This window comes from Zootoca vivipara, chromosome Z (assembly GCF_963506605.1).
Source record: "Zootoca vivipara chromosome Z, rZooViv1.1, whole genome shotgun sequence".
NCBI lineage: Eukaryota > Metazoa > Chordata > Lepidosauria > Squamata > Lacertidae > Zootoca > Zootoca vivipara.
In genome coordinates, this window is record NC_083294.1 from 13,599,043 (window position 1) to 13,615,633 (window position 16,591).

Sequence of the window (16,591 nt, forward strand, 5' to 3'; positions counted from 1 at the left end):
TCCTTGCTGGAGGCAAGCGGTCGGAGCAATTGTTAGACGCGTCACCCCGGGCAACCGGGGAGTGTGTGTACGCGTGTGCACGTGGCTGCGGGAGGCTCTGCTGACGCAGCCGGCACACCACCCTGTCCAGGGCCATCCCATCCCAGTCTCACCCGACCTACCTCTATAGTTGGGGTGGGGGTAGGGGTCGACTGCTTTTTCTGGAGATACTTTGGAGTGCAAGGAGATAGGATTTGGAGGAAGCGCCGCGCTCCCAGTGGAGCCTCCACGCTCAGACGTAGTCTACCTGTGGGGACAAGCGACCGGGAACCTCTTCTTCCCCGCCCCGCTCACCATGTGAGATTTCTTTAGTCTGTTGCAGGAAGGTATTGTGAAATTACAAAATTACAAAAAGTGATAGCGAAAGGGCTCGTGCCCTAGGTGCCAGCTAGCCATGCCTGCTTCCTGGATATTCCATTCTCCCCCCCCCTCCACGTTCCCCATCTTTGTGTGGCCATGGAACATTATTGTAATCATTAGACTGCTTTGGGGTTCCTCTCCTAAAGTGTATAATAATTAATAATGCAGAATAAAGATTTGTTAAATTTCCATAATTGTTGAACAATCAGGGGAGGGAGAAGCCATGGCTGTTTTAAGTAGTATAATTAGGGTTGCCATATTTCAAAAAGTAAAAAGCCAGGACACCCCAAAGGTTGTTGAGCTTTTTTTCAAGGAAACCCCCTAAAAATTTATTGAGCTTTTTAAAGGCAAAGTGCCACCCTTCGTTTCCCCTGGACATCAATTCCGCCTTTGATACTGCTTTAAATGTATAGTACGGATGGGGCTTGCCAGGACCAGAGACCCACTCTATCACAAAACTCATATATGACCTTGATCAAAACCTCTCAAGCCTGACCTGCCTCAAAGGATTGCTGTGAGTATAAAATGGGGATCAGAAGTACCTGCTTATGAGGTACGAAGCCTTATGAGGAATGGCTTAGGGAGCTGGGTATGTTTAGCCTGGAGAAGAGAAGGTTAAGGGGTGATAGCCATGTTCAAATACCGGTATATGAAAGGATGTCATATGGAGGAGGGAGAAAGATTGTTTTCTGCTGCTCCAGAGAAAGCGGACACGGGGCAATGGATTCAAACTTCAAGAAAGAAGATTCCACCTAAACATTAGGAAGAACTTCCTGACAGTAAGAGCTGTTCGACAGTGGAATTTGCTACCAAGGAGTGTGGTGGAGTCTCCTTCTTTGGAGGTCTTTAAGCAGAGGCCTGACAGCCATATGACAAGAATGCTTTGATGGTGTTTCCTGGTTGGCAGGGGGTTGGACTGGATGGCCCTTGTGGTCTCTTCCAACTCTATGATTCTATGCTAAATCTATTTGGGCTCCTCCCCCCCTCCCACCCCGACCTCCACTTGGCAATGTTGGTTTTTTGGTGGTTTTTTTTGGGGGGGGGAGGGTTAGTGGTGCTAAATGGTAAAGTAAAAACCCCTTGCCATGCCCCCAAGTGTGTTGTTGTGGGTCCCCCCCCCCTGGGCCTGTCAGGGGCCTACATTAAACAAAGGCCTAATGGCTGCCTTGGGGGGATTTCCAGTTGCTTGGTTGATGATGATGTCATTTGGTTTGTGGGTGTGGCTTAGATTTCACAGGAAGGGAGGGGGTGGAGGAGGGTACTACGCCACTTGAGGGCGCTGTTTGACTTGGTGGAAAAGCAGGTGTGTACCTGGGCAGGTGTGCGATTTGAGGGATTTTTGCCCCCAACAACGCTCTAGGAGTGGCCTGGATCGTTGTGTCAAAATTTCAGGACGATCGGTCAAGCGGTTACGGAGAAAAGTGGCAAATGGGATTTCACGATTTTTACATTTTTATATATATAGACTAGTAACACCTTGGCCTGGTAGGAAATCAGCAACTAGTGCTGCTCTCTGAGCGCTGGCCTCACTCCTGTCAGCAATCATGCTGCAGCATTCTGTACCAACTGCAACTTCTGGGGCAAGTGCGAGAGAAGCATCACATAGAGTACATCAGAGTAATCCAGTCTCGAATGCATGAACAACTGTGGCAAGGCTTTCGTGGTCCAGGAATGGCCGTAGCTGTTGAAACCAGCTGCAGTTGGTATAAAGCAGTTCTAGCCACTGAGGCTACCTAATAAAAACATTTATAGATATCCGTGAGAACAAAAGTGCCTTTGAAGTTACCCACAAACAAAAGGAGTACTTAAACACCTCACCCAGCAGGCACAAAGTCACCTCGACATGGTCTTTCTTATTATTTTGAGATATTTCTTCTTCCATAAACACCACTCGATAGCTCAGTTGGTTAGAGCATGGCGGTGTTAACTCCAAAGTTGCAGGTTCGATCCCTGAATGGGGCAGCTGCACATTCCTGCATTGCAGCAGATTAGACTAGAATGATCCTCAGGATCCCTTCCAACTCTACAATCCTATGATTTAGTATTTATTTCTAAATTTGCATTTATACTAATAAATTAACATATGCAGATATGTGCCCTTCCCTTTTCCGGTTTTTTTGTGTGTGCATTTTTTCTTCGTTAGTGATGCTTTAGTTATCCTAAAAGAACGATACATATTGCGCGCGCATATCTATATATCTATATTTGCGTCTTAGTGAGTAGCTGAAATGTCATGTGTAGTCCTTTTCACACTGTGAGGTAAATGGCCCGATTTTATCTCAATCCTGTAACAAGTTAGCCGTTACTGTCCCTTTAAAGGTGCAGGGAGTGTGATGGAGAAGCTAGCTCCGTCGCTATCTGATGACATACACTGCCTTTGGAGGAACTAGCAAGCCTAGATCTATGAGGGGGTGATGCCAAATCTGACGCCCATGGGTTTCGTCACTCTCTAGTGACCTTTTTCCTTTAGCGACGAGCTGTTGCTAGGGCAGCTATGGACGCCACTAGGAGACCTATACATATTCCTCCGCAGATGGGGCTCTACGCGGAGAAACACCGCCTCCACCAAATTATGCAGGTGATGGAATGAAATGCTTGGCGCAGGCGGCTTGAAGTGAATAAGCGGCCCGCAGAATATAAAACTTACAAGGGAGTTGTCCGAGCGGGACGGGATATGTGAGAGTTCGATAATTCCCGGCAACCACCGAGGGAGAGGGAGCCTATTAGACTACAGTTCCCAGCATGCTCTAGGGCAAAGGTGGGGCGCGCAGTATATGCTGGACTCCAGCTACCATCAGCCCCAGCTGGGATTGGTAATGGTGAGGGATGATGGGAGTTGTATTTCATTTCCCCCATTCCTGCTCTGGGGAAATGCAGTTGCTAGATTAGCATAGGGTATACAGTATGTCCACCCTGCATTTATAGGTCAGACTGAGCGCTGGTGATTTGCTCTTTCATTTTTATTTTATTGAAAAAGTATTACTGTATAAGCCTGAAGGTGGCGATGTGATTGTTATAAGCTGCACCCACAAAGGATCTTGGGAAGTGTAGTTTTCTCTTCACAGAGCTACATGTCCAGCTACCCTTAATAAAGTACAATTTCCAGGATTCTTTGGGAGGGGAGAAATAAGTTGTAAATATATTGTGCGGATCTGCCTATAATATCCATAAAATACCAAAAAGTTACGAGAAATATAATTCATCAAAATATTCAATATATAATAAATTATTGTACAGGCAATGGCCATTTCTCACAGTGGTTCCATTCCTAGCCCCAACACATGTCAGTGGAGTGCACATAAAAAGGTAAAAGTAAAGGACCCCCGGACGGTTAAATCCAGTCAAAGGCGACTGTGGGGTTGTGGCGCTCATCTCGCTTTCAGGCCAAGGGAGCCTGTGTTTGTCCACAGACAGTTTTCCGGGTCATGTGGCCAGCATGACTAAACCACTGCTGGCACACGGAGGACCTTGACGAATGCCAGAGTGCACAGAAACACAGCTTACCTTCCCGCCGCAGTGGTGCCTATTTATCTACTTGCACTGTCGTACTTTCGAACTGTTAGGTTGGCAGGAGCTGGGACAGAGCAACAGGAGCTCAGCCCATCGCGGGGATTCAAACCGCCAACCTTCTGATCAGCAAGCCCAAGAGGCTCAGTGGTTTAGACCACAGCGCCACCCTGTCCCTGTTCTTTCCTCTTCCAGGTCCAAAAAGACTCACATGTTGGTAATCACTCATCATTTGGACATGCCTAAAACGATTGCTGCCTATATATAAAGCAGAAGGATGTGATCTACTGTTAACTTGTGGCTCCCAGCCACAATAAGAAGAAAGGATAATGAACTTCGGCTAATGAACTGGAGCATCAGGGCAGTTATGATCCAGTGCTGGGAAACCTGTAGCCCTCCATATTTTTCTCCCAACTCCCATCAATCCCACTCAATATGGCTGATGTTCAGGGATGATAGGAGTTGTAGTCTGACAATATTTGGAAGGCTACAGGTCCCCATTCCTGAGCGAAGAAGTAGCACACAATAGATGGAAGAAGCCCTTCATTTGGGAATGCCGCCTCTTAGATCAGGACTGAGGAACTGTGGATTCTCCATATATTATTGCACTCCAACTCCCATCAGCCCCAACCAGCATGGCTGATAGTTAGGAATGGTAGGAGAGAGTCCAGTAACATCTGGAAGGCCAGACGTTCCCCATTTATTCTCTCTTCCTTTCCAAGTTTACAGGCTTGATCTCAGGATGATAACCAATGATCCTGGTTTTATTGGCAACCTGGTGGTTTTAATAGTAGAAAATAAAATGCAAAAAATAAAATAAAATAGCAGCTCCCCACCCAACTGCCTTACTCTCTTAATTTTGTTTGGAAATTGTAACCAACTTTCAAGAGAGGGAGATTAAAGTGACTGGGTGAATGTGGAGAGAATGCAACCTTAAACTGAGGGGCAATGACATTAGGTTATATGCTTGCAGTGCCATCTTTGCCAACAAATTTCCCCAGAAAAGCTCAACAGCTTTTCTGTCCGGATTTTCACTGTTTGAAATATGACAACCCTACTGTTTCCCCTCTTGTTCCTTCCTTCTTCAGGCTACTGAATCCAAGCAGAGGGAACAGCAGGGTGACCTGCAGAGTTGTGGCTAATTTGGCAAGGCCCACAGTGGCCTCTGCTGGCTATCAGCCACAGTTGCAGGCATAGCCTTGGTGATGAGAATGAATAAGGAGCAGGCACTTACTAGCGGTATCTAAATCCAATCCACCCTTTTCCTGCCCAGTCAAGAAAACCAGATCCAGAGTGTGAATGGGCCAATGACATATTGGAACAGTCCTAGCGTTCTCGAAGCCACCAACATGAGTCTGACCAAACTGCGGGAGGCAGTGGAAGACAGGAGTGCCTGGCGTGCTCTGGTCCATGGGGTCACGAAGAGTCGGACACGACTAAATGACTAAACAACAACATAGTTGTAACGGCTGCCCTGAAGCCCTGAACCTCCACCCCCAATTTAATAGCCTTGGACAAGGATATTGAATTCTAGAACCAAAAGACTGGGAGTTATCAGCAACCAGTGCTATTTTTCTAGAAAAAGAGGTGCCACGAACACCTTCCTTGCTCTCTTATAATGGTAACGTTGTGCACCTGAGAGGTGCCAGAACTGAATTCTGGTGAGTTCCAGCTGGAAAAAAAAGCCCTGTCAACACTGCTTTTGAGACCACCTTTGTCAATTCATGCAGGGAGACTGCTGGATAGTGAGGTGGGTGGTAAAGCAGCACCTATTCTGTCCTGATGACCCACTGCCAGGGACAAACACTCTAGATTTCCTCTCAACTGAACAGAGAGCCTGGAGAGAGAGATGGATTTTCTATATACCACAGCTGTTTGGAGGAGTAGGTTCTTTTGTATGTTCTCGTGAATTATATGTGTTCTTTTTAAAAGGAATGTTTTAATCTTATAATATGTTTTATGTTTAAACTCCAAAAGTTGCTTAGAGACTTTTGTGTAAGAAATGTTTAATGTCTAATAAATACCAGTAGTAATATTGGCTGCATACTCACCATTAGCATTTAAGCACACACCTCCCCCCAAGAATCCTGGAAACTGCAATTTATCCCTCACAGAGCTACAAATCCCAGCACCTTTAACAAACTGCAGTTCCAAAAATTCCTGGGCAGGAGAAGCCATGCACTTCAAATGTATGGAGTGTATGCAGATAGTAGCAGTAATAAAAATAGTAGTAATAATAATATTTCTTTAAATGTTGTTTTTAAAGGAAATGCTTCAAGGTTTGCTTATCCATAAACCGGAAGAGCCTATAGACTTCTTGATCAAACAATTAAATCAAGACAACTATGATGGTGAGTAGAGTAAATGGAAGAAATCATTTTAGTTGGGGGTTGGGGAATTGGGCAACTAGCATCTCCTGAGCTGAATCCAGCCTATGAGAGGCAGCTCCTGCTCTACAAGTTGTTGACCTCAAGCCTGTCTTTCCCACCATCCTTTTTGTCTTATTGCCTACCCCCTTCCTAAGCTGCCCACTTAGTCCACCTGGCGGACGTAAGCCCCATGCTGCCATTTCAGGCAGTGCGGGGCCCCAAGCCACAGCGTCACTCCCAGGAGAGAAGCGTGGCTTGGGCGCACTGCTGGCCAGGCCCTGCGGTAAGTGCCACCCCCTGCAGTGTGCCATTTTGTCACCCCCCCTCAAAGATGACACCTGGGGTGAACCGCACCCCAGCACCCCTCTTCCTACGCCCCTGCCACTTTGCATGGAAACCATAGGTAACTTAACACATAACACCAACACAACACAACATAATGTAATATAATATGAGCCTGCTGGATCAAGCCAATGGTTCATTTAGTCTCTCACCCTGTTCTCAGTCCCAGATCCTGTTCTTTGTCAACCAGGTTCAGTGGGGAGCACATAAGTAGGACCTAACCATCATCTGCACGATTGAGATTAAATTGATTAGGGATGGCATACCAAGAGGGCTATGCCTTTCAGACCTAACAATTATTTTCCAAGAGCACCTACTTATGGTGGTGGCTGATGCCTGTTTTTACTGAAAGGGCAGAAGGCAGTGAATGTCCTGTGTGAGTGTCTGGAGGTGGTTGGAGGATGGATGTTGGCTAACAGATTGAGGTTGAATCCTGACAAGACAGAAGTACTATTTTGGGGGGACAGGGTGTGGGTGGGTGTGGGGAACTCCCTGGTCCTGAATGGGATAACTGTGCTCTTGAAGGACCAGATGGGAGTCATTTTGGACTCACAGCTGTCCATGGAGGCACAGGTTAATTCTGTGTCCAGGGCAGCTGTCTACCAGCTCCATCTGGTACGCAGGCTGAGACCCTACCTGCCTGTAGACTGTCTCACCAGAGTGGTGCATGCTCTAGTTATCTCCCGCTTGGACAACTGCAATGCGCTCTATGTGGGGCTACCTTTGAAGGTGACCCGGAAACTGCAATTAATCCAGAATGCGGCAGCTAGACTGGTGACTGGGAGCAGCCGCTGAGACTACATAACACCGGTCCTAAGAGACCTACATTGGCTCCCAGTAAGTTTCCTAGCACAATTCAAAGTGTTGGTGTGGCCTTTAAAGCCCTAAACGGCCTCGGTCCAGTATACCTGAAGGAGCGTCTCCAGCCCCCATTGTTCAGCCCGGACACTGAGCTCCTGCACCGAGGGCCTTCTGGTGGTTCCCTCACTGTGAGAAGCAAAGCTACAGGGAACCAGGCAGAGGGTGTTCTTGGTAGTGGCGCCCGCCCTGTGGAACGCCCTTCCACCAGAGGTCAAGGAGATAAATTTAGAAAACACCTAAAGGCAGCTCTGTTTAGGGAAGTTTTTAATCTGTGATATTTTAATGTATTCTGGTATTTGTTGGAAGCCGCCCAGAGTGGCGGAGGAAACCCAGCCAGATGGGCGGGGTATTGATAAATAAATAAATAAATAAATAAATAAATAAATAAATAATAGCAACAATGGCAGGGAGTCCAAACAGCAGGTGGTGTTAGAGCCAAGGGGGGGGGCAACTAATTACAGTTTTGTCCCCATCCTTCTCCCTGCTGAGCTCTACAATGGCCACACTGAAACCTGGGAGGAGGAGAAAGCTGACAGCCAGGGTCACCACTCCCTGGATTGGTTGTGAATAAGAAGGCAGGCAGGTGGGGGGGGGCTGGCTGAGGGGTTGGTGGGGCAGCACCCCCATTCAACCTGATTGAAAAGCCTCCTCTGCCTAGATAAGGGTTTCCCACACTTGGATCTTCAGCTGTTTTTGGATTATAGTTCCCATCATCCCTAACCACTGAGCTAGCTTGGGGTGATGGGAGTAGTAGTCCAAAAACAATTTGTGACCTAAGTTTGGGAAACCCTGACCTAGATATTAAGAAACCCCACATTACTCATAAAATAGCCATCAGTTTTGAACTTGAATATATACAGTGGTACCTCTGGTTGCGAACGGGATCTGTTCAAGAGGCACATTCGCAACATGAAAAGGCCGCATCCTGAAGCGCTGCGTCTGCGCACACACGTGATGCAATTCTGTGCTTCTGCGCATGCGCAAAGCGCTATTTAGTGCTTCGGCGCATGCGCGCGTGCTGAACCCGGAAGTAACCCATTCCGGGACTTCCGGGTTCGGTGCATCCGTAACCTGAAAAGACATAACCCGCGGAGGACGTAACATGAGGTATGACTGTATGTATATTCAAGTTATTTGATCCTTGTTGGGAATTGTGTCCCACTACAGTGGTACTTTGGGTTGCAGACCCGATCCGTTCCAGGGTGCCATTTGCACCCTGAAAAGTCCACAACCCAAGCGGCGCTTTTGCGCATGCGCGAAAGTGCAATAGAGCGCTTCTGCGCATGTGTGAAGCGTGCAGAACGCCTGTGCATGCGTGCACTGCGAAGCCCGAAAGTAAACACTTCCGGATCCGCCGCATTCGTAACACGAAAAAATGCAACCTGCAGCAGATGCAACACAAGTTATGACTGTATTGTAATCTCATAGCTCCCCTGTCCTGAAACCTGAAATGGCAACTTTGAAAACAAGGCTAGACTTGTATACAATGTACAGTACATGTTTGTCTGATGTTAGCAGCAGAAATCATGCCAGTGAATATGAGCGGAATTCACTATGGTCTTTTTTTCGTCTGCAAAAATGTGATTTTCTGCATTATTTTTATGTTTCCTTTCCATTGAAATGCATAGAAATTAATTATGTAAATAATTGTGTTAGTTTAAGACATAATATAGTGAGACAAACAGGATTTAGCAGGAGCCAAACTGTAGTGGAATGTAAACAGTGCTGATTGTGGCAAGGACAGGACGGAAATCACTGCCTCCTTATGCTCCTACCCATAGCCCACCATGTGCTAATTTCTAGGGTTTGTAAGATGCTTCAAGTTTCTTTCCTGTGGAAAGCCAAAGAGAAAAGCGCATTAACAGATCCTTTAAAAAACAACACCAAGATGCTTTTCCTGGGAATGGCAGGAGTTCTTGTGTATCCATTATTTATACTCTCTGTGCCTCCGTCTGATAACTTCCTGATGTCATTAAGCTTGCTAATTACTCCTTTTGTCAAGTGAAAATTTGGCTTAGCTCTGGCAGCTTTTGCCTGCCATTTATTTTTATTTTTAAATTACTTACTTACTTGCCACAGCTAATGACTTCTACAGCTCAACAGCTTCGCAGTCGGGGAAGCTGCAAGTGGGCTTCTTAACATGAGTGTGTGTTTGTGCGTAAGGCAGGCTGACGAATCGAACAGCCTGCATTCCTGCCACAATGAAGAGCCGTGTACCCTCAATCAAAATTATTTGATTTACAAACTGTTCACCCTTAGGCGGATTAGATTTGGCTATGCACAACGGCACTCTAATTTTTCATTCCACATGAGCTGTCAAGGCGAGAATGGTGTCATGTTGCTTTGATGTTTCTGTAACGGTTTACTCTGGGTTGTTGCTTTTTTAAACACACACACACACACCAGACGTTCTGTTGTGTCACATCAATAAAACCTCTGTCACTAGAGGCGTCTGGGGCTCTTTATGTTTTAGGGTTGAGATTCATATCAAGGTGAATTTGAAGCTAAATATTTGGGGTTGGTGAACGAGAGGAGAAAAAAGTTTGCATCCAGGAGCTGTTTCTGAATGTAGCTTGCACCCATTCTGATCTGTTTCAGAGAGGTTTTTTTTGTTTTGTTTTTAAGTACACCATAGAAAAGTTTTCATGTAAACCTTTTGGCAGCTGAAGCAACTGATGACAATGATTGCTATTTTGATTTAGGCTACAATCACTCTGGCCCCCGGCCCACCCCGATGGCATGCCCTGCTCCCATGGTGTAGTAGGGTGCGCCTTCCTCAGGTGCCACCAGGGCTTCTCCTACCGTATGCTGCTGGTGAAATGTGACCCCAATTTGCTCTGGATGGTTAGGGGAGGGATCAGAGAAGATGTTGGAAGGGAGGGGGGTTCCTGCTCATGTAATGCAAGTCTCCCTGGGGAGAGCATTCCACAAATGTCTCATGTTTGAAACTCTGGGGATCCACTGTTAGTCAGTTTAGATGATGTTGCACTACATAGACCAGTGAGTGAAGCAGTATAAGGCAGCTTTTTGGGGGAGAAATTCAACATAGTGCTAAGGAGATTGTTCCAACATCCTGCTTATCGGATGGAATGATCTTCCCTCTCCTCCCCTGTGTATTGCTCTGGAGCTTCTCCCAATCCCCCTGAGCCAATTTGGGGTGTAGGGGTGTGTTCAGGGATGGAGGAAAGCCCCACTGTGCTAGCAAAAGTCCTTGTAGGGGCTCCTGTTAGTGGAACCAGTTAGCTGAATCTGGCCCTGTGTTTTTAAATTCTTGAGCTGAACATCCTAAATGACCAAGCTACAGCTTTGTTCCTTTTATTTTTCAGAGTGGGATTTGAAAACAAAGCAAAAAGCTCTTGATTTTGAGTTTCTAGTAAAAGAGATTGTCTTTGGTTTAAATGAAGCACTTCTGTCTGCTCAAGTTCAGAGCATTCTTATTAAATAATGGAAGGAACAATGCTAAAAAGAGCTGTTGAGAAAAAAAAGAAAATAACAGAGGAGGAACCTCTAGCAATCTTGGTTTCTTTGTGTGTAAATGTGTGTGTGTTTTAAACAAATTTCTTGATCACAGAAGAAGGTACTGACTGAAGAGAGGGAGAAGCATTACCTTATTAAAGTCATCAGGAAACCTATGAATTTTCATGATCTCTCCTTCCAAGGCAGCTTTCGCCCCAGAGAAAAATTCAAACAGAGATGTGGAAGAAAAAGAAAAAGGGATTGTATTTTTCCCAGGTGTGAAGGCAGAAAAGCTTTTAATTAATAATTGGTTCTAAAGTACTTCTTTAAGTAGTGTGGCGGGGGGGACGGGACGTCGCCACCGCTATACACAAAGGTGCTGGTAATTTATAGCTCCAAATGACTACAGGCCTTGAGAAACTTTTTATTTTTTAAAAAATCTTTTATTAAGTACAGTAGCTAGAATGTCCATCTATGTTTATACAACAAAGCATGCAAAGTTAAAAACAAATATTTTATTAAGCATGGCAGCCTAGCAAAGTTGCACAAAAGAAACCATCACGTAAGGCAGAGATCCCATTTTTGTAGGGAAAGCAAGACTTGCTCTGCTTTGAGGAAGAATTCCATTTAAAGCCTAGAGGAGAGAAGCTCAGTCTCTTCTGCTATTTCTAAAAAGAGCCTGTCGGGCTCTTGAAACAAATTCCAGCTTTCTTCCAAAGCTCACAGGTTCCAGGGCACTGCCACTGTCCACCCTCTGGGCTCTAGAACTCAAAGTTCCCAAACTGAGATGAACGATTGTTTGGTTTGGGCTGGGGTTTGTAGCCAATTCGGTCATGTATCATCTGTTCCCAGCTCTTATGATCAGTGTTGAGTCCCAGTACACCCTCACCATCGCTGGCTCCTACCACGTCCACCTCCTCGCGCTTCCTACGACTCTCGAGTTCCTTGCAGCACCGTCGAACTCCTCAATGTCGTCCTGTGTTGGTTTCCGCCGCAGCATCTTGCAAGCAGATCTCCCCACCCCCTTGAGAAACTTTTTAAAAATACAACAATCACTAAAAAAAAACACCCAAGGACAATGGGGGTTGTATCCAGTGTCTTCCTCAGAGTAGACCCATTAAAATGAATGGGTGTAACTAACTTGTGTCTGTTAATTTCAACGGGTCCTCTCTGGGTGAATTTAGTTGGATACAAGCCAATCAAAATTTATTTTTATTTCTTAAATATATACATTGCTGTTTAAAAAAACCCTAAAAGCAGCTTACAAATAACAAAACAATAAAACCATTAGTAAAAAAAACCTATTTAAACATTAAAAAAATAAAATCAGCAATAAACTAAAAACAGGTTAAAACATAGGATACATGCCCCATCTTCCTCCTGGGTATTTTTGCTTTTTAAAGAAAATGGCACTTGGAGACTTTGGGAAGTTAAAAAGGCAAAAGATTTTATTTTACAGCGAAATAGGTAAAAGAGAAGATGCATCAGGGGATAGAATTATTTCAAGAAACAGTTATTAGTCTATTATCGATCGATGGATATCACAGTGGATGTCATAGGCTTCTAAACAAGATGGTAAATGCACAGATTATTTTCACTTTGGTTCCTTAACAGTTAAGGCTTAACTAATTGCAGTGCTGTTTCAGTTTAGGTCATAAAAGCAAGGTTCTGAAAATTTGACACTTTCTGTCAGTGTTTCCAACCTTTTACAAATCTCACCCCTGAGGCTCCTCTTTTGGTATACAGTACTGTACTAGCCCAGGGGATCAGCACACACTCCCCTCCTAACTGGTCTGTCCCCTTTTTACTGAACTTGAGACCCAAGTAGAGTGTTTACTCACAACTCCACTTCTTTCCCAAATTGAGATTCCCGGTTCTCACTGGTCTGTGTACTCTTAAAAGACATTAGCCACTTTATTTTAATATTTAACACCCAGCTCAGAGACTTCCTTCTCTGGCTGTAGATATTATCCTCAGGGCAAATTGCACACAGTTCAGAGGCTATCCCAGGGGTCAGCAAACTTTTTCAGCAGGGGGCCTGTCCACTGTCCCTCAGACCTTGGGGGGGGGGATGATCCAATTCCTATGCCCCACAAATAACCCAGAGATGCATTTTAAATAAAAGGGCACATTCTACTCACGTAAAAACATGCTGATTCCCGGACCGTCCACGGGCCAGATTTAGAAGGCGACTGGGCCAGATCTGACCCTAATGGGCTATACTATCCACTTGAATGCCAGGAACCCAAACTCTTAACTGCTACTCCTTTTCCAGTCACAAAGTTCTGTCTCCACCCACCTTCTGGCTAGCTGGACCTGCAGCCAGAGTGAGTCTTCAGCCCTGCACTCTGTGAGCTACACCATTCCTGTGTGTATCACCACACTCTAGTCCAGGGGTTCCCAACAAAATTTTCTCGAGGACCCCTCATCGAGCCGCTATTGTGACAAGGACCCCCATTAATTCCTAATCCTAAAATTAAAAAGTGAGTTACAACAGAGTACTCCATCAGTATACAGTTAGTTTTAATTTTCAGTTCTTAATGAGATGAACCACTTTTTAACCAACGGTCCATTTTTAACTACACGAACTGTAGCTTCCACGAAAAACAACGCTTTGTTTACAAACACTACTGTTTTGCAAAGAGGCAGTGCGCGCCAGGGAGGAGGAGAAGACAGGGTACCTGTGCAGTAGCGCACAAATGAAGCCGACGTGCGCAAAGCATCTTGGGGAGGTGAGCGTCAGTAGAATGCGCGCACTGCCTCTTTGCAAAACAGTAGTGTTTGTAAAGCGCCACCTAACGGCATACAGCAGAACTACTGCCTCTATCTAATTCTAGTTTTGCGCTAGACTCTGCTCATGCAGGAAGCGGCCAAAACAAAAAATCTGTTATCATACGAAATATATTTAATATATTTTTTATTCTAATAGCATCTTGCGGACCCCTCTGGCATAGCTCGCGGACCCCTGGGGGTCCCCGGACCACCTGTTGGGAACCACTGCTCTAGTCTACCTGACTACTACCTGACCGGTGCTTCGTGCAGCGCTGCTGGGTGCCGACCTGGCAGGCCGCTTCCTTGATCCGGCGGCCTGCCGGGTCGGCGCTGATCAGCGCTGCGCGGAGCACCGGATCGAGGAGCCGGTCTGCAGAGTCAGCGCCCAGCAACGCCGCACGCTGGGCACTGACTCTGCAGACTGGCTCCTCGATCCGGTGCTCCACGCAGCGCTCACATATGTTCTAGCGCCCGTTTATTTAACAGGCTGAACGACACTAGTAATAAATAAAATCACTAATAAAATAAAAAAACAGGTTAAACATACATAAACATTCTACATGTCTGGGTAGGCTTCTCGAAACAAAAATGTTTTAGCAGGCACAAAAAAGAGTACTGTAGTTATGTCAGGCAGCAGGGAGTTCCAAAGCGTGAGGCAGCCTGTACAGGGGCTTGTAATTGTGGAGGTATAGTTTGTTGAGGTTTCTGCTTATTTGAACCCCTAGGTACCTGAATCTGGTGCGGCAGTTTTATTTTTTATTTTTGCTGTTGGTGAATTCCTTTTGGGTATGTGGAAGGGGGGGGGCAGTGTTGTTGTTTTTTTAAATGTATTTTTATTAAGGATTTTATTGTTTTACAAAGGTGTGTGCAATGTCTCTCATGGTTTTTTAAATGTAACTCCCCCCCACCAGTTTCATTTGTTGAGACATTAGGAAGAAAAGGGGGAAAGAGGTGGGGGAGAATGGCGAGTGGGGTTGGGGGGGCGATGTTTCTGTTTTACTTAATATATGTGGGGTTTTGTGTCAGCGTTGCTTGTGCAGGTTCTCTGCTGGTCACTTGTGTTCCTTTGGTGGTGAGAGAGGCTGGGGTTGGCCTAGGGTGTGACTGTTCCTTTGTGGTTGGCTGTGGTGGTCTTTGTTTTCATGTGTGAGTGGTGGGTGGGTGTTTTGGATCAGGTTAGCCATATTGATTTGTATGCTGTTGGTGGATTTTTGTCATTGTCTTGTTGGGTTGTGTATGTGATAAGGGGAAGCCATACCAGGATGAAAGTATCTTATTCTATTTGTGAGGTGGGGCAATGTTGAAGCACATAGCCTCAGATTTTGTAAAGTTTACTTGTAGACCCAATGAGAGCTATTATGATTAATTATTATTTATTAGTATTCTGTCTTCCCCCCACAGAACCAGGACTCAAGGTGGCTTACAATTTATTTATTTGTTTTAAAAAACACAGAACGCTAAAAACATATAATGGTTAAAAAGTAAGCAACCTATAACAGAATTAAAACAATATAAAATATATTAGTCTGAAATAGGGTGGGTTTAAAGAATTAAAAAAAACACTGAAAGTTTTTTAAAAGCCTGGGAGAATAAAAGGGTCTTGGTCTCATGCCGGAAAGAGTGCGTTTAGTGTTAGGAAGCCCTTATAAGGATGGTATTCTACATTCAGGTAGGGATCTGGGCAAATCTGAAAATTATGGCTTCTCTCAGTTTCTCAGTTTTCTGTTTTTAGATTCAGCTAGTTACAGTTCCACATCAAGTTTATGGTGTTCTTTTTAAAAACTCTTTGTGGAAATTCATCTATGTTTTGTGCAAATTTATTCTAATATTAACATTTTTGTATGCAAACTCCACCAATATATACATGACTGCAAAGCAATTTCCCCTAACAGAATGCATATGCTATTTCCACAGATATATGCTTTTTTGTGCACACTTTACCAGGGCATGTACATTTTTTGGCATGCCACTGGGCTGGAGAACTGCACTGTAAAAATTAGCAGAAATGTAAACTTGGAAGGTTGTATGTCTGAGTTTTTTCATAAAGTGAGAATTAAGAAAGTACCGGTACATCTTTAACTGCGATCCAAATCAAATTTCTCCCGCGCTCCTTTATCCAGGGCACCACCTGAAATTCCCATCCCCCTTTAGTAGTCATCCACCTCACTGCATTTGGCAGCGGCATTCAGAAGGTACATTTTAGAGTTTGGATAGGAACTCACTTGCAGGTAAACTGACCCCTAGGGCTACTTTAAAGATTAATACTAGGAGTTTGAATTGGACCCAGGAAACACAGCAGAAACTATAGCACTAATCTGAATGTAAATTAGCAGTGAACAGAAATAAAGATTATTATTATTATTATTATTATTATTATTATTATTATTATTATTATCAAAGCTGAATCTTAATATCAGAAAAAATGAATGAAGTGCAGAGAAGCAGAATCAGGTAGTGGTTGAATAATTGAACATGGATTGCTTATTTAACAAAGTCACACCTTGTTAGATAACAGAAATTTTGGAAGCCAAATCCTTGACAGCCTTCTGTGTTCTGTGTTAGAATTTCCATCTTGGAAATGGAAAACTTTGGTATTTTAGCAGTTGCTGGGGGGGGGGGGGTAGGGGTGGCAGTCATGGTGTAGCCCTAGTCCAAGAAGGAGTTAAGTACACAAAAATCAATGGGATTCAGCTGGCATAACTCTCTGTTGAATGGTGGACCGTTGACTGTATAAAGGGATCTGTGTGCAGGCCAGAAGGGTTAAACAGTCCATTACAAAGTTGCCCTAGAAACACTCTGCCACCCGTGCGGTACATTTAGGGACCGAACGCCGGATGATTTTTACCGGTGTGCAGATGAGTAAATTGGCACATTTCTGCATTGGC

At 44.8% G+C, this 16,591-nt stretch overlaps 1 protein-coding gene and 1 pseudogene across 2 annotated transcripts in view; one reads left to right on the top strand and one right to left on the bottom strand.

Annotated features, from left to right (window-relative positions):
* Positions 1 to 3: 3 nt before the first annotated feature.
* AK8 (adenylate kinase 8) overlaps positions 4 to 16,591 on the top strand; it is a 108,470-nt gene continuing 91,882 nt past the window's right edge. Inside the window, exons 1-2 of one of the 2 annotated variants that reach the window (XM_035102200.2) lie at positions 4 to 365; positions 6,173 to 6,257. In XM_035102200.2, the coding sequence (XP_034958091.1) occupies positions 6,176 to 6,257 (82 nt within the window). In that variant the 5' untranslated portion in view covers positions 4 to 365; positions 6,173 to 6,175. Of the gene's footprint in view, positions 366 to 2,745; positions 2,978 to 6,172; positions 6,258 to 16,591 lie in introns of those variants that run through there. The other variant, XM_035102197.2, reaches the window with a different exon arrangement.
* Positions 11,453 to 11,972, bottom strand: LOC118078371 (anaphase-promoting complex subunit CDC26-like; annotated as a pseudogene).